At 42.0% G+C, this 24,228-nt stretch overlaps 1 protein-coding gene and 1 long non-coding RNA gene across 8 annotated transcripts in view; both read right to left on the bottom strand.

The window, feature by feature from the left end:
- PCDH7 (protocadherin 7) overlaps positions 1-24,228 on the bottom strand; it is a 340,281-nt gene that overhangs the window by 277,121 nt on the left and 38,932 nt on the right. For all 7 annotated transcript variants that reach the window (XM_061379829.1, XM_061379830.1, XM_061379833.1 and 4 more), the window contains exon 2: positions 13,241-16,433. In XM_061379829.1, coding sequence (XP_061235813.1) covers positions 13,241-16,429 — 3,189 coding nt within the window. In that variant the 5' untranslated portion in view covers positions 16,430-16,433. The remainder of the gene's footprint in view (positions 1-13,240; positions 16,434-24,228) is intronic.
- Positions 20,862-21,959, bottom strand: LOC133226349 (uncharacterized). Its single transcript, XR_009729480.1, has 2 exons — positions 21,706-21,959; positions 20,862-21,137 (listed from the first exon to the last, which is right to left on the bottom strand). It is a non-coding gene; the product is annotated as an uncharacterized LOC133226349 (long non-coding RNA).

Genomic DNA, 24,228 nt, shown 5'->3' with positions numbered 1-24,228 from the left:
AAAATATGAAAAGCAGCAAAATGTTTCCATCCGAGATTCCAGGACTCTGAGACATGTACTTGCTCCAGGTTAGCACGGCTTTGACGATATTCTGAAAATGTGAAAAAAATACCAGCTCAGTGAGTACTAACATTTCCAGACTGTTATGGCTGTGAAATTTAAACAAAAATACTATAGATTCAGCAGCTGGATCCTTTGTACTATGCTGCCTTGCAGTACACAGCTTTAGAATGATGCTTAATTACTACTAAAATCCCTGTTTTCACCCATAAACTGAAAATGTGGTTTCTGATTTTAAATACTCCTACCACACTGTGAATACTGCAGTCTCAAAATAGAAGACATGATCTGCCACATTTTGATTTATATACAAGTAGTTGGGGAGAATATTTTTAGACAAAACTTTAAATTTAGATTTTAAATGTTAATGTGCCTTTAAAATTTTTTGAAATGTTCTTCAAAGCCTGAAGAGTCCTTCTGACTTTTTTTTAAACTCAAATGTACTATAGTATTCGTTAACATTTTGCAAAGAAGCTTTCTGTATGTAAATACATACGGTTTGTATGTGAATGCAAATGCTAGAATATGCGAATGCTACTATGTATATACAATACCGTTCTGCACATACATTCCTAGTGTCCCTCAACATACACGTTAAGGAATTCACTAACATTGATAAGAGCTATATACCTCATTATGCACAAAAAAAAATAATTCCCAAAGATATTAAGGTAAGCATTAAATTAGTAGTAAAGATTAATAGCAGTAGTAAAAAAATGCTTAATTTTCATAAAATACAAGATGCGTTTTATGACTTTAGGTTTAGGGGCACTTTCTGACCATTTCTTTCACTGAATTTATCAAGCTCATAATGATAAATGCATGTTGTCATAATCTTTCACTGTTACAGTGTACTGCTGCCCTAACAGCATCCACTCTTGTAAAACAGAACTGCAATCAAAAAGTTCAAAATTAACAGCTGTGAAATCTCAAGCACTCATAAGCATGTGTTTTTATCACTTCCATGCTGTGCAGAGCAGGTACTCTTGTTATTTATTATTTGTGACAGTGAACAATTCCCACTTGCTTTAGTGAAAAAGTGAAGGGCTGTTTGCGTAACTAGCAAGGTGAAAAAAAAAAATCAAAACAGATTTTAAACTGTTGGAACCATTTCACAAGAACAATGTACACATACCAGAACACAGCTTTCTTTTACAGCACTGTACCATGCTGACTACAGTAGGTGTTATTCTACCCTTTATGTATCCCTTGTTTAAAAGCAGCTCTTACAGTATGTTCTGCATTTGTGAAGAGCCTGAAATGATGGAGTCTTGGTACAGCACAGGGGCTCCTATATACTTCAGTAGTCACTCTCATCATCTTCACACTGGAAAAATGTGTTTATAATGTCCTAATGTAGTAATATACATACAGGGTATACAGTCAGTACATAGTCTGCAACTGACCCAGAGAATACTCTGGCATCTGCTAGCCCACACAGCACCACTTGCACTGCACTTTGTCAGACATGTTCCTCTTCCCTCTGAGCCAAGCAGTAGAATGTGTGGTTTTACAGGTAAATACTTATTTAAGCATCAACAGTACTTTATCTCCTAAAGAAGTGACTGTTTTGAAAGGAGAAGCCAAAAAAAAAAATTGCATAATTGCAATGTTTTCCTTGAGATTTTTCTTCATTTATTTTCAGAAATGAAACAAAGATACTATCTCCAAACAGTATATATTTCAAATTAGAACCAGAAAGGTTAAAGATAGTAACTGTAATGGTATTACAAAATGTCTCCATCTGATTTAATATTAACATACAGGAAAATCTATCACAGATCAGGACAATGAGTAAGATTTGCCTGTGGTTATGACTATTATCAGTGCACAATTAGTTGCAGATTGAAGACACTAGCCTTAGATCTGAGCTCATGATAGCAATCTGTTTCCTAGCTGGTTGCAAACCAATGGCTTTGGATGAAATGCTATTTATTTAGCTACAGACAATTTGATTAAATGTAAGGGTAATAATAACAAAGCTAGCAATGCCCAACGTGAGATGAAATAGTGTCATGTCATAATTTAGTGGAGACATTTAAGTGAAGGATACGAAATTATGGAATCAAATAGGGTATGTCACATGAGAAGCTTTTATGGCAAACCAATTTTCTTTAATTAAAAAAAATAATAGATTGTGAATGCCAAAAAGAAGTCTTTTCTACTGTCAATTACTGTAAATCCATCACAAAGTACGAATTCTTAGTCCTTAATGCTAAGTCTTTCAAATCCTTGGACTTATTTATTTTTTCTTTGATAACAGATGGATTTTCTTTTATCCTTCATAATTTGCATCAATAGTAAATCATGAATTCTTATAAATACATAAAGCCTTTTAGAAACATTTGATAGAGTGACACTTCAGCCAGTCCTTTCATATTTCTGTAACACTAATTCTCCAAAAAGTTTGCTGTATAATTTGAAAAGTTCAGTCACTTTGTGTATTTAATTAAGAACCAGTAAAGAAAAAAATATATAAAGATATCATTCAAGGTTCCTAGAAAGGTGCACTAATATTCAGTATCACAAAGTTCAAGATGAATTTTAAATTCATTCAGTGTTGTCTGAAGGTCTGAATATAACATCCTCCAGACTCCTTGAAGGTCATTTAAGTGATAAAATATTTCACAATATAACAAAAACAAAAGTGCCTTAATTTATTCTGCACAGAGGAATTTCACACTGTTGCTTACTTTTAACTCTGCACTAAAAAGCAAACAAACAAATACAGGATACTAGCAACATTTCATTAATAAATACTTAAAGAACTGGTGTGGCACAAAAAAGATACGACAAATTATGTCAGTGTCCAATGATCTCTGCAAAACACAGAATGGCAAAGGCAGTGCCCTTTTGCAAACAGTTACACAAGTTTTCTTAATTCTAAACTAAAACTCTTTTGTGTATTTTTTCTAATTCACAGGGTTTTTTAGTAACATACAATTTCACATATGTACTTGGAAGACTTAAACAGAATGAGTTACTGTGCTGCATGAACCTATAGTGGTTTTGTATCTGCTCAAGGCAGCTGCCAGGATCAAGTCTGAACCAACTGAAGGAACCCACCCATTACATAAACCCACATCCTGGTGAAATACCTACTGTATGCCAGTGGTAGTTCTTTTCATTCCTATAAAGTACTACTCCCATCTGCACCACTGATACATATTTCAGATATGTATTGTATTCTACTTTGCATGTATATAGTAATATATTGGTAAAATACATGACCCAGGCTACATGTTGCAATTTCTAGGACATACACTTATAGTTGAAAGCCACCACAGAAATGGGTACTACTTTGTTTCACACCTATTGCTGTCACTTTTACTGACATGAATTAACACCAGCTCTAGAAATAGCTGAATTTTATATGTCTAAAAAAAAAAAAAATCCATTATAATAAAGTGGAAGATTCAGGCCCTTAAGTTGCAGGAAGCAGAATAAACCACTAGTATGTATTCAGATGAGCTTTCTGAGTGAATTTCTTAAATCACATGACCGATCTTACCCAAGACCTGGGATGAGGTTCAGTGGCAGAGCATACAGGGACTTGTCTTAAGATTTCTAGATTTCAGTGCAATTATTCCTTCCATAAAAGAGTTCACAATATTACTTGGAAATTAAACAAATACTCTCTCAAATAAATTAATTACTACCCTTCTGTAAACTTGTGCTGCAACTGGAACGCAATTACATGCTCATTGAAAATAGCATTTTCCAATTTAACAGAATGATGGATATCCCTCCTGACTGTCACACAAGGCACATGTTATGTCATTATAATCGAGGACACATTTATAGAGATAAGCAAACTGATTCAGCATTTCATTACTCAAATTTTATGACGATGTAACTTCATTTAGAACAGTAGTGAAATGATGGAGAATGAGACCAAATCTATGTTGAAACTAGCAGACATAAAATTTGTGAACAGTAAAGGTGCTAAAACAGGGACTTAAAATACCACTGTGAAAAGGTAGTAGCCAGGTGAAGTAACTAACATTTTAATTTTCTGATGTTTTATTACCTGTATTTTCATCTTGTCTTTCATTTTTAGAAAGCTTGCAAACTATTGAAGTGTTTAAAAAAAGGACTCCTAATTAATTGATTTCTCTAAGCAAATGGTCAATTTTCACTAGAGAGATGAAGTTTGCTTTATAAAGTGGATTTGAATTTTCAGGCCAAGTCTTCCTCCTGAGTATGCCTACAAGGGGTAACACACCACTCCACAAACATCATGACCTGTCATGTAACAGAACAAAGGTAGCTTGCCATGTATACTCTTGCTGCACCATTAGAGTAAAATGTTTTTTCATACTAAAACTCATTTTTTTAAATTATTAAAGCCACACAATTTCAAGAACCTGTTACAAAAAATATTTTACTTTTGGATATAATACATGATGAAAACCTACTCTATTATCTAGCAAATTATACTTATACACGTGCTGATAAGTTAAATGTGTGAGATTTGATGCATAAATTCCAAAATTATAAACTCATCTTCTGTATCTACATTTTGTTCTAATAAAGATGACTGAATATTATGTCACCCAATCTAACTTACAGCAGTTGATATTTGTCACATTTAATTGACTTCTATGGAACTACCTACAGTTTTACCTAACATGAGATAAACATGAGCCTGAGATGTCTGAAGATGAAGGGAAATTCAGTTAAGCTAACTGTTGCCCCTACTGTTTCTGTGAAAACACTTTCTGTCAATTAAAAAATAACTTATTAACCTAACATCAGTATATATATGAACATGTGTCTGCAACGTGCATTCTATTAATAGGCATGTGTGTGACATACACATTTGAGAATTATGCCTAAGTTTTTGCTGGAAAAATTATTTTCAACCTTGCCAAAATGCTCTACATTCACAGAGTGTTTAATTTTATTTTAATTAATGTTTCTTTAAGTAAACCAAAGGATTTAGTAATGCTTCTTTATTTGGCCTTGAGCTGCAGCTACAGTAGTGTCCCAGAAGACACTAAGGTCTTGCATCATACACACTGCCTGTGCAGCTTTATGCAGATAACTCAGGAACTTTAGGGTATCTAAAGTGACACTTGGATGCATACGTTTAGGTAGCTGAATCATACCCAGAACAACAGAACAGTCTCCACCATTTCCTATAGTTCATTTTTCAGTATAAAACTGCATCGAGTTGTATCCCTGTAAAAGTATTGTTTCAATAAAGGGTATTTTCCCCACGGGTCAGAAAGTCCCTAAGAATGCGTTCAAGCAATTCTGCCTCCCATAGATTTGCTATCCAAAGGAACTAGAGTCTCCTTCTCATATTTTACAGTGCTCCAGGGATGAAAAGTCCTTGACATCAATACATGGACAGACAGAATAAATTATGGCAGCCTCTCCTCCTTTTCCCTGAGAAGTGCTACCACAGAGAAAACATTTGGCACATACCACCTTCCGAGGACACAAGCCCAGTCAAGAAACTACTTTCCAGGTAGTTTACAGAGGATTCTCCATAATCAACATGTGATCATGTAATGTGGAAATTTCTACCCTGTCAGGTGACAAGTATTTTGTTACTTACAATGCGATAACATAAAGGAACTGTTTCAGACAAGGCTGCAAGAATCTGAGTTTCTGGCAGATGGAATCAGTATTCCAGTTCTGCCACATACTCTTGAGTGGTTTTCAGCACATCAGCTAGTACTGTAAAAAATTGACTTTATGTGCTCTCTAATTTGACTTCATGTTATCTGTAGACAAGAAAATACCCTACATCAAATACTTACATAATTATTAATTGTATTGCTTCCAGATACTCCAAGAATGCTACTTGCAACAAGACATTTCTTTCATTCTAGGATTACAAACGGAGCCATTAGGTTGTTTGATTCAGAACAGAAAATCTGTGACAAAATTTCATCTGACAGAACATTTGTCCATAAATATATACTCACGCTTGTCATTAGTTAATAAGGTAAATTAAGTTTTGAAAGACAAACATTATGCTTTTCTTCAGCTTCTAATAATCGTGATCCACTCTGAGTAAAATTAAACTATACTTTTGCGGTTATGCTGCAGCATTTCACAAACTAATGGCTGCAAAACAGCTGTGATACCTAAATTAGAGGATTGTTTGATATAAACAATTAAAAAACCCCACAATTTTAAATGGACCTGGAATATTATTTCTTTTCAAACTTCTAAAACCCCAAACTTTAGTCTTACCCATCTTCTTCTACAAAGAACAAACAAACAAACAACAAACAAGTGGTTCCTCCACACTGGTCATATATGTTATACATCAAACTTACTCCCTATTTTAATTAATACAGTCAAAAGTTGCTCTGAATTGTAATTGTAATTTTACCATTCACATCAGAGTGAGCAAACAACCCACAGTTCCACACAGATGAACAACTTCAACATGCGTCACTGACATAATTTAGGAACCTGATACTTCTGTATAATCATGTTTTGAGATTTTGACATCTCAGTTAAATTTCACTAAAATAAGAAATTAAGCTGTTTTAAATCCTCTTTTGTTGCCTTTTGCTGTTGTAAATCACATTTTGAATGTCCCAACTAACCTTAGTTACTCCAGCATTAATGTGATGTTTCGTCATCCACAAAAACAAAAATGACCTTGGAAAGTCTACGTTGCCTGAAGTATATGGAAAACAGTAAGTCCATCCAAGCTTCTTCATAATATGTGTATGTTCTCTCCCTTCTCCTTAGAATTTTTTTTTTAAGTCAAAATTCAACAACCCTTATAATTGTCTCATCTGCTGTTTTACTCAGACCTTAGATTCACAAATTGTTTTTACCTACATTCAGTTAAGGTTTAAAAATTTCAAACTGTGCAACTTAGTACAAATAAAAAAAAAAAAAACAAAAACAAAACCAAACATGAAAGGATACAGGATATAGGTGATTTTCCTTATTTCCATTTACATAGTGACATGCATTTTGTAGGATATGAAGCTAGCAAGGCTTTAAAAGGCAGGGTATTATGATATCAGCTGAAAGAAAATAATTTAAAGTACTCTCAGTAACAGGATTTTAAATGCTCTCCTCATAATTCTACTGGGCCATTCAGTATATGCTGTTAGAATAATTTCCATATTAAAACAACACAGTTTTCCATTGCTTAAAAGTACAGTCCATATTAAAACCACCATGCTTTCCATCGAACTGCACAGTCAATAAACTTGATACATTCATTTAAATGTCAGAGTTTTCTTTTACAATCTTGATGAAAAAAATTGAAATAATGCAAATTTATGTGTAAAAAAATAATAATTTTAAGCTATTAAATTCTGGACTGTAAATGTTCAACTTTTTTTATCTTAACTTTTTAATTAAAATGAATTTATAGTCTATGCTAGCAAAGTCCAGAATCTGCTGACAGGCAGACAACACATCCACTCTTCTAAGAAAGAAAAATCAGAGGAGAAAAATACAGAAATTGGATTGCCTGAGCCCACAGTGAGATAAAAACAGCTAAAAATGTAATAATAAGAAAAATAGAGAAACTAGAACATAAAATATGTGGAATATATTGCATGCAGCCTAAAACTGAAAAAAATAAAATTGGTTTGCAGCTTTAACAGTTTCTAAATATCTGCTGGAAGCAGACTTGTTTAGAAAACTTAGAAAACCAGCCTAAGTACTGTACCGAACTGCTCAAATGGCTGCACCAGTATTTCCTGTATATATAGTCACTGAAAGTGACAATGATGTGTCCTGTTAAGATTAGCAATTAGCAATAGCAATACTAAAATGATCAGTAAATACAGTGAAGACTTGACAGTGCTTGTGAAGGATTTAGTTAATTGACTCATAAGCTCAGTGCTGGCCAGCTGCTTCTGAAGTCTGACGATTTTCTTTTATATTTTAATGCAAAACCAATTCAGTAAGTTTTACATCTCAGTGCAGCCCAGCAGATCAATAACTACATAAACATGCTAAAACCTGTAACAGAAAATCACTAAAGGTAAATAAATATGCCTGAAACTGCAGGACCGGTATTTCTCTGAAACACAGTTGGTCAAACTAGCAAATAGCTCAAACACCATAACGAAAGGCAACTAAGTACTTAAAAAGAAAAAAAAAAAAAAAACAAACAAAAAAAAACAAGCTCAGAAATACACTGCTACAGTACAAAGACTGACACAGTAACAAACTGCTAACCCAGGTTCATATTGGTATGTACAATGCCAGAGAGCTGTCTTAGTTGATAAATCAGATTTTATCCTTTTAAAGATGTTTCTTACTACCCCTTGCCTATAATAGTACACTTCTTTACTTATTCAGAGCATGAATCCTCCTTCACTCAGATCCTGTCCCTTTTAGCTCTGTACATCTCCTGGGAGTGCAGAATGATTCAGTGGCAACTTAGACACTTGTGCACTGTACAAGATGATTTTAATGAAGAGAAAAAAATAAAGGCTGCACTTACCAGTGAAACACTTCCTGCTAAATAAAGATAATTAAAGCATCAACAATCCATTGATTTCATGTTTAATTAGCCCTTCTTTCATCATGAATTGTTACTGAAGGTCAAATTTGGGTCACTTTTAAAAAATGATTGTGAAGTGTTGAATGTAATGCAAATTGAGATTGGAAAATTGAGATACCAAATAGCATTAAAGTCAAATGTATGAAAGAGGTCTTCAAAGTAAATGCTTACACTTAATTACAATACTCCCACTTTTTTTCCCTGCAATGCACTTACTGCTATCAAAATCATATTTTTACAATTAGTATACTGTGGGACATTTGCTTAGCTAAAAGTTGTGAAAAACTTTATTCCCATGAGTTATTTTGTGATTATAAAAAGCAGTCTTTGAAATAAGTGTGTAAGTGCGTGCGTGTAGGCACGAAAAAAAGATGATGCTTTCTTTCATGGTTAAACTGATTACCCCCTTAATGGATGAATCTGGGGTCCATTAAGGCTGCTGGTTATATGTGCATATTTACGAGAAAATTGAGCCATTTAGTTTACAGATACAATTCACATCATGATAACCAACTAGTCAAATGCTTCTACATTGCAATAGACTGATTAATGTTTGAAATGTTATGAAACAAATTATCTGGTGACCATGCACTCTTTTTCTTTCCAGAAATTAATTTCTACATATTTCATTTCATAGAAATAAGACTTTAAAGGAAATGTATCTAGTTTTAACTAGTGGTTTAACTAGTGTTAAAACTAGTCAGCACAATATAGTGTGATAAACGTTTTTCTTCATTAAACAGTACATTTACAATGAGAAAAGGCAAAAGGATAATTCATAAATTATTACAGAATTGGACAGGAAGCCAATACACCAAGCAAAAAAATAATGCTGATTTAAAATTCCTGCACTGATTCTGCTATTTGTACCGACGGTGACCAATACTTCTTAAAGAAACAAAACAAAGCAAAACCAAAAACCACAAAACCAACAGCACAACTACAGTGTTTTAAGTAGCCAATAGGCGTCATTCATTGAGCAGAGCAAGTAAAAAAGAAACCAAGAGAATATGATGGCCAAAAATGTAAGCATATAAACAGGGTTTAAAAGGCCTGTTCTTTAAACCATGGCTGTTAACATGCCGATTTCATATTCATGATTTAAAGTTTCAGTGAACTAAACCTACTTATATGCCACTATTTTGCATTGTGAAACAAAGTGGAAAAACTAGCAATATATATACCTACAACTAATAAGAGAAAAATAAACAAATATTTACAACTAAAACTATTATTAAAGTTACGATTAAGGATGCAACTCGCCAAGCTCCTAAGTGATTCCTGTTAGGTACTGAGCTTTCCTTATCTTTCGCTGTCTTTGCTGGAAGTTATTATCATCCAGGCTCCTCACAGGCAATGTGCAGCACCTGGAGAGTTCAGATTTTAAATCTACGATTCAGAAAAACACTTGCTTGTACTCACTCCCATTCAGGTTCTGTACAGCTTTAACTTTTATCAAGTGATTAACACCTATGGAATACTAAGTGATTTAAACATTTGTTTCCCATTAAGTAGGTATGTGCTTTATTGAAGAGGAGAGAATTGATAAATGGGAGACTAAAATAATATTTGAGTGTAATAAATACCAGACAAGAATAGGAGCCAAACTTGTGAAGGATCTAAAAGGTGACTGCGAAATATCAGAAGTCAACTAGACACAAATTGTAGTTTTAAACTTTATATAAAACATATGATGTCAAGAAGGGGAGTTACAAATTGTAGTTTTCTTCACAGAAGTTCTACACAGTACTATATCAAACAATATGTATTTGGGAACTCATATAACTCATTTAAGAAGTTCAATACATTACCTTAAACAGGAAGTATTGAATAATCAGAGTGAAAACAACTTGCGTTCACTGGGGTACACCAATCAGTCACGTAAGTAGAGATTTTATTTCTTGACTGCTACATTGTAGATATACAAAAGTATCAATTACAAATTCTAATTACACTAATGGAATATTAGTATTGCTCTCATCTCCAGTAACTTCAGAGCAGGTATGTTCTGCTGTGTCGACTTATTTGCTCTAAAACTTTATACACCTTCTAATGTGTCCCTAAAACAAAGGGAATGGCCAATGAGTAAATAAAGGCAGCCTTAGATATTTCAGCCAGTTTCCTTATCATGATAACATCAGTATGCCACTGGTTCTATTTCACATGTACAGCTGAACTCTGAAACAACCTGATACACACCACATTAGAACCCTTTATCTGCAACTGCTTCACATTTCTGTCTAAGCAGTGTACTGAACAGGAGATCCACATGGTTTTGGTGTTAAAAACCTTCATGTGTTTTGCCTGGTAAACTCAGTACTGCTCCACTATCAATGTTTGAGATGTGAAAAGTCTACATACTGTTTATGCAAATAAGTCTTAATGTCCCCACTATTATGCAAAAGCATGAACAAAACTATATAAATGTCACCCAGCAACAAACTGGCAATACACGCAGGAAAGTGGTAGCATCAGTTTTCTGCATGTACTTCCTTCAGTTTGATTGTTGTAAGTAAAAGTGTAATAAAGCCATTTTCTACTAAGAAGTCTTCTAAGGTATATCAAAATGTATCCTTGAAAAAAGTTGAGTAATTCAAAACATATTTCTGTAATATAATCTTAAAATACTATTTTTATAGAACAGAATAGTCATTTGTGTAGTGTAACCCTTTACACTTAGCATGTAAGTCATTCTTTTATATTGAAAATAAATTACACTTTGGCAATTTATAATTCATATGTTCAGATTAATGGCAGCAGCAAGAAAAAAGTAGTATCTAATTAGCATATGATCTACTGCTACTTTGTTATTCCAGTGTTCACTAAACCAGCATAATCTACTATGTGCTTAATAAGCCTTAGCATATGTAAGCTTAAGAATTTTCTTAGAGCTCTGTATGTTAACCAGACTATTTTCAAACTAAAATTGTAATGTACTCTCCAGGAGAGAGTTAATGGAATGTATCACCCAGAAACTAGTGTGTCAAAAGTTCTATATAGTTCTATATATCTGTATCACTTGTAAAACAACATACACAAAAATACTGGCAGATAGTACCTCACACTTCTATGATCTGGAAGACTGATTGGCTCACACAAGCCCTTTTCTTTTACAGTATTTTAAGTATTTCTGAGCAGAATGCAAATACTGACAATACATTGTAAAACTTCTAATAGCAGTAGACTAGCGGACATTTCAAAGTATATATATATGAAAAAAGTGTACCATATTTGCATGTGAATAAGATCAAAAGAAAGCATTTTCATCAAACTAGTCAGAATTTTCTTGTCTGTGTGTTTACATGAATCAGCATTCATTTATCTCTAGACTCTTGTGTAACATGCACTTCAGCTGATGAAACATTAAGAATATTATCTTACTTGGAAAGATATAATGGAACTCACCAGGTGTTAAGTATTTCATTTTACTGTCACTCAAAGAGTACTTCCCAAAGAAAAGTGACCTCTGTTCAGGCTACATATGTGTCTTATAAAATAAACGAAACAGATGCCTTTCAATTAGAGCTTGGTTCTTCTCTATGTTATCACCTGTTTTATTTCAAGGACTGTAAAGGAGTCCCTGCTGTCAGCAGTTTAAGGCTACCGGAGCTTTACTGAAGCCACCTCCGCCAACAAGGCCGAGCTCAGAACCAGTCCCTGAAGACACACCTCGCTCTGAGGGGACTCACAGAAATCACGCTCTAGAGACAGAGCTCTGCTGCAGCTGGGCTGACAAACTGGAGCCTCTCAGAATGAATGAATGAATTTCGTGTTGGGGGGGGGGGGGGAGGGGGCGACACGACACACAAAAAGGCAATTAAAACATACTGGGCTGCGACTGTAAGCTCACTAACATTTATGTGTATTCAGAGCAACTGCTGCAATGAGTGCAGTCTATGTAGTGTAAATTAGCTTTTTAGATTATTTAAGCATTTTGGTCCTAATGAAAGACCTGGTAATTACAGCCATTATCGCTTCAGTGCGGCGGATGCTAATGCACTCTCGCCCACAGCTTTAGGAAGCGACAGGCGGGCAGCGACCCCTTTTCCCCCCGAACACCTGGCTACGGAGGCGAAACTTTCCTCCTCATTCGGAGATCTCTGCCTCTAAGGCCCGGAGAGGCACGACTGCGGGGGAAACGTAAACTGCCAGTGGGGCACGGGAGGGGGGCACGACCGCGGCTGCGGCGGGTGGGGGGCTTCCTGAACCCCCCCCAACCACCAGGATTAGCTGATGAAGGCACCTCAGTTTGCCCTACACTTCGCTGTCCGGAATGAGGACCGAATCCGAGGTCCACCTCTCCCTTTCCTCCCCAGGCGGATGGCTGCCACTGCGCCTGCTGAGGGGGGAACCATGGTCCCGCCGGCGCCCCCGTTGGTGCGGTTGCACGGTCGGGCTGGTTGGCTGCCGAAAAGTGAAGGGAAATGTAAAAAATATACTAATAAAGATCCCTGACTCTCCTTGCTTTGTTGTCCGGGCACCTGACTGCCTGCTGGGGGCTCGCACGGGGATACGAGGCTGAATAGGTCACTGAACCTGACGGTCGTGACTACTTGTGCCAGAGGGGACGCAGGCATCACCGCTCCCCCACCAGGAGCGTGTGTATGAGTATGTACGTGTGCTTCTGTGTGTGCGCATGGCTCAGGGTACGCGGACAGCAGGGGTGCAGCCTCTTACCTGCTTGCTGTATTTGCTGCTGGCCTGGCAGCTGTACTCGGAGCAGTGGTCCGACCCGATGGAGATGTTGTCGCCGGCGCCCACAAAGGTGTTGGCCGGGGGCAGGTCCTGCACGGCCTGGTGCTTTTTGCCGGCGGTGGGGGACTGCGGGTGCAGCTGGACGGTGGGCAGCGGTGAACTCGACTTGTAGTGCCTGGCCAGGTCTGGGCTGCCCGGGCCGCCATTGACTGAGCGGTACCGTCCCATACCGGGGCTGTCTGAAAGCTTCTCATTGACACTGTCGTAGCGCTGCCCATTGGGCTTGGAAGCCTCGACAGTGACGATGCTGCTGTAGAGGGGCTGCTTGCCCTTCTTGCCTTTCTTGTCCTTCTTGGGCTTCTTGGCCTTGTCATGCTGCTGCGGAGTGAAAAAATCCTCATGGTCTTTCTTGCCAGCCTCGTAGCCATGTTTGCCCTTGGAGCGGCAGTATCGGGCCATGACAACCACCAGGATGAGGAGGATGACAGTCATGATGCCAGCCACCACACCTATGACTATGCTAAGTCGCTGCTTGCTCAACTCATAGCTGGGGTCACCAGCAATGTCCTGGGCCAGGGGTGTATGGAGGCTGCGGGCCACTTGGCTCTCCACCACAGTGGCATTGGATAGGCTCTCGTTGACGAAGACATGGAGCAGGGTGGTGGTGGACTGGGAAGGCTGCCCACTGTCATTCACCTGCACTACAAGGCGATGCAGGCCATAGTGCTTGGGGGACAGCTTGCCCACCAGTGATACCACACCACTGGCTGGGTCGATCTCAAAGAGTTTGAAGGGATTGCCCCCAATGATGCTGTAGTTGAGGTCAGCATTGAGACCGGTGTCAGCATCAGTGGCAACCACAGTGGCCACCACAGTGCGCATGTTGCTGGAGGGTGGCAGCACGGTGTAAGAGCTGTTGCTGGGGAAGGTAACTGTAGGTGCATTGTCATTCTCGTCCATCACAAAGAGGGACACGGTGGCAGTGGCAGAGCGTGGCGGCTCACCTCCATCCACTGCCTTCACCTTAAAAGTGTAGCTGGTTTGCTGCTCACGGTCAAATGAGACAGTGGAGAAAATGGTTCCAGTGTCATTCTCAATGGAAAAAATGCTGGCTGCCTGGTCATGGTCATGGTCACCAGGCTGGATGGAGAGGCTGAGCTCAGCATTGCGGCCCTTGTCAAAGTCCATCACAGTCACCATGCCCACCGGGCTGTTGGGCTGCAGGTTCTCCTTCACATAGAAAGTGAACACATCCTGCATGAAGCGCGGCTCATTGTCATTGCGATCCGCCACCCGCACCACCACTGTGGTGGAGCCTTGCAGCGATGGCACCCCCTTGTCCCGGGCTGTCACCTGAAACTCATAGGTATCGCGTTGCTCACGGTCCAGCACTGCCTGCACCGACACATCCCCCGAGTCAGGGTCAATGCTGAAGATGCCACCTGGTGCATCTGAGGAAAGAGGTGAGGCCTCCAGGGAGTAGGTGATCTCAGCGTTCTTGCCACTGTCTGCATCTGTGGCTACCACTGTGGCCACCCTCTCACCGGGTAAGTTGTTTTCTGGGAAGGACACCTCCAGCACAGCCTGACTGAACATGGGAGGGTTGTCATTAGTGTCCCCTACCCGCACCAGCAAGGAGTTGTTGCTGGACAGGCTGGGGCTGCCAGAGTCCACCGCCACAATCACCACACTGTAGTCACGGACAGCTTCATAGTCCAGAGGAGCCGAGGTGTGGAGGAAATACTTGCGCTTGTTCTGAGGCTCCCCTTCGCCCTCGCTGGCTGGCTTGAGCTGGAAGGGCACATCACCCACCACAGTGCAGGTCACCACACCGTTTTCTCCTTGGTCCCGGTCTGACACCTGCACCAGGGCAATGGGGGTATCCACCAACACATCCTCGGCCACACTAGCTACCCCATCCCGGAGTGGGATGCGCCCAATTTTCCGGATGTCGATGGTTGGCACGTTGTCATTCTCGTCACGGATGTTCAGCACAACTGTGGCCTTGTCTGTCTTGGGGGGCTGGCCCCGGTCTCGGGCCATGACAGTGAAGCGAAGTTGGCTTACCTCTTCCCGGTCGATGCGGTGCAAGACACTGAGCCAGCCCGAGGTCTCATCCAGGCGCAGTAGGCGCCTGACGGACTCAGTGGCCGCCCCGAAGACGTACTCGATCTGCCCATTCACCCCTACATCCAGGTCAGTGGCTCGCAGCTGCAGGATGGGTGTTCCAGGGCTGCTGTTCTCTGCCAGGTCTGCCTCGTAGACGCTCTTCTCGAAACGGGGGCTGTTGTCGTTCACGTCGGTGATCAGCACCCTCAGGATAGCCTGCGAGGACCGTGCCGGGTCGCCGCCGTCCCTGACGCGGAGGCTGAGCTCGTAGGAGTCCCGCTGCTCCCGGTCCAGCGGCCCCTTGACGATCAGCTGCGGCTGCTTCTCCCCGTCCAGGGTGTCGGCCACCTGCAGCTCGAAGACGCTGCTGCGGACCGCAGTGTCCGCCTCCTGCCGCCGCTTGCTGCCGCCGGGGTAGAGGGCGCTCTCGGAGCCCGCCGAGGCAGAGCCGCCCCCGCCACCCACCCCTCCGCCGCCCCGACGGCCGCCGTCCCCGCCGGGCTCCTGCAGCAGCTCGTAGCGCTCAATGCCGTTGCGGCCGAAGTCCCTGTCGGTGGCAGTGGGGAGCAGGTAGAGGGTCCCCACGGGACGGTTCTCCTCCACGGTAAGCGTGAGAACGGGGGAAGGGAAGGTGGGGGTGTTGTCATTGATGTCCAGGATGATAACCCGGCCCTCGAAGAGGTCCACCCAGCTCTGCGAGGGGCCGATGACCGACACCTCGAAGTCCAGGAAGCACTCGTTCTCGTCGAAGATCATCTGGCACTGCGGCAGCTTCTCGCGGTCGATGCGCCGCTCCGTGGTGCTCAGTTCCCCAGTCATGTTATCGATCTTGAGATAGTCGGAGCCCGATTCCAGGCTGAATGTCACCTCGCCGGAGCCCGTCACGATTCCCAGGTCGGAAGCCACGTTGCCGATGCGGATGTCGGCGGGTCCCTCCTCGGGCAGCCGGTACCTCAGGAGCTGCTTGGCCGATGCCAGGCTGACCCAAAGTGGCGGAGGCAGGAGCAAGAAGCAGCAGCAGCAGCAATGCACAAAGCCGAAAAGAGTCCGCATCTTCCTCATCTTCCTCGCCCCCCCCCCCGCCCCCCCCCCAATTAACTCTCCTGATAAGCCAACAGAGCGACTGAGTGTCCGGGCTATCAATTATAAAATCCTTCTGTTCCTGGAAACTTAGTGTCTCATGGATGGTGCAATAGGTAGTCAAAACCCTGCTGCTGCCTCCTCTCCTGCTTTCCCTGCCCTTCAGTTGCGATATACTTACAGTTCACGGGACAGTGTATTTTGCTTTTTAAAGATTCATCTCCGTAGACAGGATGGGATTTTCCTCCTCCTCCTCCTCCCCTTCTCCTCCTCCTCTCTGATTTTACTGTAATCGCTTTGCGAGGTTTGCAATAAAAAGCTGGAGCAGCACTATATGATTCGAAGCCCCCCAGGTCGTCTTCTTCTACACTAGAGTTAACTACAATTCACACGCTCTCTTTCTTTTCTCTCTCTCTCAGCCATTTACGACCAAGGCTTTAGCTTTATTCTTCCCCTGCTCTGAACACACGGGGAAAAAAAAAAAAATGTAATTCGCTTTATTCAAAGGGCTTGTGTCCAGGAAAACTCCAAATCCTCTTAGCAACTGGGAGCTCTTAAAAAATGAAATAAAATAAAAAATAGAAAGAAAAAAAATCCCAATAATGTCGGTAGCTGCAGAGGAGAAGAAACCCGTGTATTACACAGCAGTCCACAGAATATCCCCTTTGGTTGGCAGAAAAGCACCCAAATCCATCTTCAGAGATCGCCTAAAATGTTCAGCTCTTTCTCCGGAGCGGATTTTTTTTAACAACTCTGCGCAAGGTCATTAGTCACAAAGCAACGATACAGAAACTGCAGAAGCCGTTTGCCCAGAATTTGCAAGGCTGTAGATATGAATACACAAACACAACAGTCCCAAGTTTGGTTTAGCATCCGCAGTTTGTGTGTGTGCCTTACCTGCATTTGCACTGCATGTGTTACAGCAATCTGGATCTGCAGCACTGAGAGCGACTCACAAATGAGATTGCAGTCTCTCTCTCCCCCTCTCTCTCTCTCCTCTTCCTTCCCGTCCCAATGCAGGTAACCAGATCTGAACTTGATCCTTTCAGTTCAAAGGTTAGCAACAAAACTATGTGTCCAAAGGCGATTACTGGTCTCTCGCAAATATACCCGGAGCGGAACACGGTGTAACTGGATCCCCCACGTGAATTAACACAGATTCTGAATTACATCCATAGAAGCGGAATAGCAAAGGGGAGGAGGAGGCAGCCGCGACGCGGCTAAAAAAAAAAAAAATAAAAAATACAAACCAACAAACCCCAGAGTTCTATTTGCAAAAAAAAAAAAAAAAAAAAAAAAATGTATCAGTCAGTTGTTTCCTGTGATCTGCACCGCCACGGTGGGTGAAATCTGCAATGTGTATTCCTTCCTGTGCCTCTCAGAGGAGTGTGGATCAGGCGCTTTCACGGCAGAGCGGCTTGTGCTTTAAAATGTTGAATGGCAACTGAGAAGCTTCCCACTCGGAAGGAAAAAAAAAAAAAAAAGCAGCAGTAAACCGGCAAGTTTGCCCTAAGTGGTGGGAGCTGCTGAAGCCTCTCTCAGCAGCTCTTCCTTAACGCTGCAGCAGCAGAGCCGCCCGCGCTACACACACACAGAAAGAGAGGGAGAGAGAAAGAGGGAGAGCAAAGAGAGAGCGAGCGGGAGTGAGGGAGGGAGGAGAAGGAGGAGGAGAGAGGAGGACGAGTCAAGCGCTGCACTCCAGAAAGCCCAGTCTTACCCTCTGTCTCTGCTAGTGCTGCGAGTGGGATAGCTGCTCATCATACACCACCAGTTCAGTTCCTAAACCCCATCCTCATTACACGCCCGAGTGTTGCTGCTGTTGCCTCCTCAAATCCGTGATCTGTACTGATTCTCTCCTATACTTTCCCTCCCCACCTCCGCTGTAGGCTGTGAATTGAGCAACAGTTTTTAAAGGAAATATTTATTCGTCTTAAGCAGAGCTGATGCATGTCCGGGGCTCTGCATTTTGCGGAATCACGCTGGTAAGAAAACTCGTTTCGCACAGATTCCCACCTTCCTCTGACGTGTCGCTGCTTTTTGTGAAAGAGCTGCAGTCACTGTAACTGCATAAAACTCCAGGGAGGAAGGGGGGGCTGCCTTAGATCTTAGAAATTCGTCCTGTTTCCCAGTGTTGTTTGAGCCTTTTAGTGTTTGCGTTCGTGTTTTTCCTGTTACCATGATTTGAATGTTCCTTTTCAGCGTGCTTTCCTAGGAAAACAACATCAGGGAAAAAAAAAAAAAAAAAAAAGCGAAGATGGTCAGGACGGGGACGAAAGGGTTAGCAGAATAAACACATGTAAAAAGTAACAGATTTATTTCTGAGCTGAGACTTGCTGCTTAGATGATTGCTAAAAAGCAGCGTCACCTACCTGGGTAAGTGGGAAATAAACTTTAATGTTAAAGCTCTCTGCTCAACTTTATTTATCTTAGCGTCCCTAGTTCGCTTCTCCTTTTGACTTTGTGTCATTTAAGCGCCTATGGCTCTTGTGTGCGTGTGCCCCTGAGCCCTGGGTGATGCCTGACTCCCGTACCTACTCTCTCCACCCGGATCCCGGGGGGAAAAGAGGGGGGTTCCGCGGGGCTGGCGGGAGACGGAGGACCCGGGCGAGCATGGACAGACAGTGGGAACAGAACCGGCGTGTGCGTGTGCAACAAGGGGGAGGCTGGAATCCAGCTGCTCTCCTCCTGTGAACACATGTGGGAGAACAAGTTGTTGCAGGTTTGTGTTCATTCCTCTTTTTACATGCCTATTTTGAATAAAGATGCATGCAGACGACTGTAGTCAAACGCCTCTCTTTCCTCTTGGTGACATATTTGAGCGAAAAGAGGCCGGATATGCCGAGGAGATTCAAAGCAAAAGTCACAGGGTGCCTTTGTCATCTGGGGCGGCGAGTGAATGTGAGAGGGAGGGAAGGTTGTCACCTCTTCCCCTTGGGGAGCCCAGAGGCACAGAGGGGCAGAGTACCGTCGCAGGAAGTCGGCGATGGGAGGGAGATAGGGGGATGGCGCTCGACCGCTCCTGCTCCCAGCTCCGGAGAGATGCAGGATTGCTTCTCCGCCGGCAGCTCCGGTCCTGGCACCGGCGCCGGTCGCCCTCCCTCCTCGCCAGAACACGAAAACGCACCCCCTCCACGCTGGAGACACTCGGCTTTATATCTGCAGCATCAGCGAGAAAGCCCGGCTCGGCGCAGGCTCAGTGTTCACCGCCGCAGTCCCGGACGGAGGAGGGGGGTTTGGGAGCTCAGCGTCTTCGCAGCGGGTTAAGTAGGATTAGCACCAAATCCCTATTATATTTGCCAAGCAACTTGAATTTATCAAAATTCCCCCTTGCTGTTCTGGAGTTCCGAGAAGAGGAAATTTTGGCCACATTGTAAGATCCAGACATACCAGTAGGCAGGAATACCAGCATACTGCATTACACTGGCTCCCTGCACTAGCAATACAATTGCAATCCGAACCTCCCGCTGTTCCCTTCCCTTTTGTGCCCTAAGAGCAGCCAGGAAACTTAACTGTATTCGCTAGGGGAGGGGCGAGATGAAAGCGTTTTTAAACCTCCCCGCCATAAACTTTAATCGGATTCCGTGCTGTTGCACGGCACGGACATCTCATGTCTTGTCTGCGTCTCCTTCCCCGTTATCTCCCATGTCTACTTCTACTACGGTCTGTCTTGCGAGAGCCTCTTTCAAGAGAATGAGTGATTTCTTGCCATGTGCAATCGCTCCCCCCCTTCCCTTATCCTCGCTGGCCTCTCTTACGCACACTGTGCCTTTCACATGCGGTCTGCGCCCCCATCCCCCCTCCGTTTCTTTCTTTTTTGCAGTGTCTTCACATGCAACATCTCTCTGAATGTGCAATGTCTTTCCTGCTCGGGAGTGCGGCGTCCTTCACAGTGGATTGGTTCCTCTTTCGGAGCAGAGGTAACGGCCCCCCCTTTCTTTCCCTACCATTCCCCCTTCCTCCTCCTACTTTCCTCCCCCAGGGCAGCCGGCCGGCGTGGGAAATGGGCCCGACGTGCGCTGCATGGTGGATAGCCGCGCTGCTCCCGCTCCACGTGCCCTGGCTGCCGGAAGGGGACGGGGCTGTGCTGGCTGGGGCGTATGTGTGTGTGTTCCGCATCCCGCTCGTTCGTGCGGAGACAGAGGGAATGACACTACCTCCCCCACCCCGCCTCCCCGCTCTCGGCCCGCAGCCAGTGTGCGCACGGCTGTCTGGGTGTCGGTAGGATCAATCCAGCTGTTTCAGGCAGGGGAGGTCTAGTCCCTGTAGGTCAAATCTGTTGCGAAGTGCCCTCCCCCCGTGTGTCCCCGTCCCGTCCCTCCCCCCCCCTCCCCCCGCTCCCAGCTGCTCAGACACACGCTCAGACACGACACGGTGTTTGCCTTCCTGAACTGGTGAGATCAAGTGGGAAACGGGATCACAAATGTAATCGGCTGTAATAAATAAAATAGCTAGAGATGCGAAACACATACAGAGGGGAAATAAGAGCTCGTGTCTTTAAAGGGAACATCTGATAAGGCCACCGAGGTGGCATCTTGCGTGTGGGAAGGAATCCGTCTTGCTGGCATTCGCAGCCTTCTGTACGTGGGGAAATCCTAAAGCAGCCTGGGAGCTTCCCCAGCTTCTCTGCATTCCCCCACAGCTCTCTTTTCGATGGTCTGTAGCGAGGCTTTGTTTTTGTTGTAGCTGTTGGCTGGAAAGACAGAGGGGTCATGGCTAAAATATGCAGATGCAATTAATGGATCGTTCATATGCATTTCTTGGCGGAGTCCCGTTTCTGCCGCCGGTGTCTCGGCTCGTGTCCGCAGTTGGCGCTTTCAGCCCACGACAATTTGGGCTTTTTTTTTGCAGTTCAGTAATGTCGATGATTCTCAATGGAAAATTACTTCTGGGATCTGCAGTGGGAATCCATCTCGGGTTAAAGAGAGACAGATTATTTGCACATCTATATCGCTCATTACCTTAATACACATACATTACATATTATTATTTACATGCACACACGCGCAGACAAATTAGGGAAAAGCTTCCAAAGGAAAAAAAAGTCAGATCGGCTTGAGAGTAACATATTCATAATAATACGAGGGAAAGGTTAAATACAGTAAACATGACAGCAAATTCGAAAGCAGGGTAAGAACAAGGACAAAAACCCCACACAAACCAGTTAAAGCCATTTGGCGGAAGGAAGAAACTAACTCAAGAACTCCACCAAGGGACAAACAGATGAAATGACACCACAACAGCACTAAGCCCATGCTGACCTTTCTTCTTTCTAAAGCGTCGTGCTGATCTGGTGTGATCCTATTATGCTCTTTTCACCTCACTTCCCGACCACAGCCTCCCTCCGGCCGCTCCAGAGCTCCCCCGCTTCGCTGCAGTGAATATACTGGGAGGTCGGCTGAATTATAGGGAGTGCTGACACTTGCTCGGTGTCTTTCACAGTGCTGCAGATCTGCTCCCCATCTAGTACCATGTAACAGGCAGAAGTGCACAAATAATTCGTTGAGCAGCAGCCTTTCTGGTGGACTTTAAAACTTAAACAGTTTAAAAAAGGAAACCACAGATTTACTTCTAAGAAGATAATAACTACGTCTCTGCTTATTTAACTGAATACCGTCTAAGCGTGGAGCCAGTTACTTTGTTTAAATCCTCTTTCACTCTGTCAAAATTCTGAACTAGATAATTCACCATAAAAGTTACTGACAGAGCAAATATAATCTGTGTTGGGTAACAGTGGTTAAATCTCACATGCTTATAATTGCTCATTCTTAGAGTAATATTTGAGGTCTGTTCAAAATAGAAAGTTCTTGCATAGGCATGATTTCATCAGCATTTCTGAGTTCTCACATTTATAGAAAATGATGAAAAGTAACATTTAGCTACAGCTAAAGTGGTCATGATTCTTGCAGTATATATATATTCCTTACAATTCCCCAGTTCACAGTGATTAAGTTTGAAGTTGTTTTTTTTGTTGTTGTTTTTTGTTTGTTTGTTTGTGTGGTTTTTTTTCCCATTCTATAGAAGCTGTTAAGATCTTTTGCAGGCAGAATTTTTGGACTTGTTTGGTGTTTTTTCCCCCCAACATGTCGACAAAAGCCTAACCATGCAGAAATGACACATAGATTATTTTTAAAATCAGAAAGAAAAAGTAATGAAAGGTCTTCATAAAGCATATGAATTTTCACGAGGAAGGGAGATTTTGGTTAGATTTATGCTTCATACGCAACTACTGGATTTCCTGGATTTGCAGGGATATAAATGAGTGCTGCATCCAGCCCGATTATTTTATAGGTTGGTTTGTTGTTTGGTGTTTTTTTTAATTGAGGTATTGTTCAATTGTTCTGAATGCAAAATATAGGGGAGATAAAAAGCATTTAAGGTGTGTTTGGATGAATTTTCATCAAAAATCAAGGGAAATTATGAATCATTAGTGTATCTTCTACGTGAAGAAATACAGTGAGACATTCAGGGGAGATAATTAAAACTGAATTTAATTTAAATGAAATGTATGAGAACCAGGTAGCACTGACAAAGAAAAAAATGTGTTCATTGTTGCTGAAAATATTAAGTGGGCACGGCTGACGTGTGTATGAATCCACTAGCAGAGAACTACACAGTTACTTTTGGAATTAATGTAGGATTTTTTTGTTCTAACAGTTCCAAGGTTGGTATCATTAAAGAACACACTGAAGGTCTCAAAGTGCTTTGTAAATTATCACTATGAGACAAAAGGAAGTGCAACGACCTACTCAGTCACACAGCAAGCTGCTAACAAATGAGTTTTCCCAGATTAAGTTAGTCAGACCACAGTTTTGCACTTCTGTAGGTTTTTTTAATGTATTCCAGATTCACTTTAATATTTGTCTTTGAATAAGAGGCAATCATTTCTGCTTCATGTGGTGGACTGCTGGAAAGTCAAAGTAGCTCATTCTCTTGACAGTGTAAAAGGAGTCTGTGTTCCAGACAACCACATATACAAATGAAAGTCTTCAAATGAAGTCATGAAATTTGATGTATAGCAGTATAAAATATACTAAGCTGTTACAGATATATCAAGATACCTCTCAAGCTCCTGCTCCCACTTCTGCCAGTTACCCTTTATATACAGAACTTAGTAAACAGACCTTATAAAACCATTTTGCCTCTACACACTCTGGATGACTTCTCAATCTCCTAATATATTTCAGTTCCATCTTTGCTGTGAGTTAAGACTTTCTTTTATTTTTTAAATGAGAATCACCAGATCATTCCTAGAACATCCTGTGCAGCTTTAATTTATTATTAATATAATTCAGGATAGGATAAAAGATCTGGCATATCCTCGTGAATCTATGGTGTCAGCTGCCTGTTGACTAGAAGAGAAAATATCCAAGCAAGATGGCAACTCTGCTGAGTTCAGAGGAGGAACCTTTGGTATTAAAATTGAAATGCTGTTATGGATAATTGAATTCTGTGGTGCTCCTAAAAATATCCAAATAGACTTAATAATCCTTTTAAGTCTACACATATACTCACTTACTTGCGAACCTCAGCAAAAATAATCATTGCTCTCTAGTTGAAACAAGTGTCATACAAAACCATAATTATTATAAATTAGGAAAATAAATACGTTGGCAAGAAAGTAATTTAGATTAGGACCAAGATGTTGAATGCTCATCAGACAGTCTTATTTGGCCTTGTTCTGCAATGATTGCTTTGCTAGGTGTTTTATAATGTTAGACTTGCCATTTCTTTTCATATGAAAAATGCAATATTACAACCCTTAGAGGTCACGTTGTTAGCTG

This window comes from Neopsephotus bourkii, unplaced genomic scaffold (assembly GCF_033783945.1).
Source record: "Neopsephotus bourkii isolate Nb327-2 ecotype Australia unplaced genomic scaffold, CSIRO-AGI_Nbou_v1 NB_1780, whole genome shotgun sequence".
Taxonomy (NCBI): Eukaryota; Metazoa; Chordata; class Aves; order Psittaciformes; family Psittacidae; genus Neopsephotus; species Neopsephotus bourkii.
This window is presented reverse-complemented; position numbering and strand designations above follow the sequence as displayed.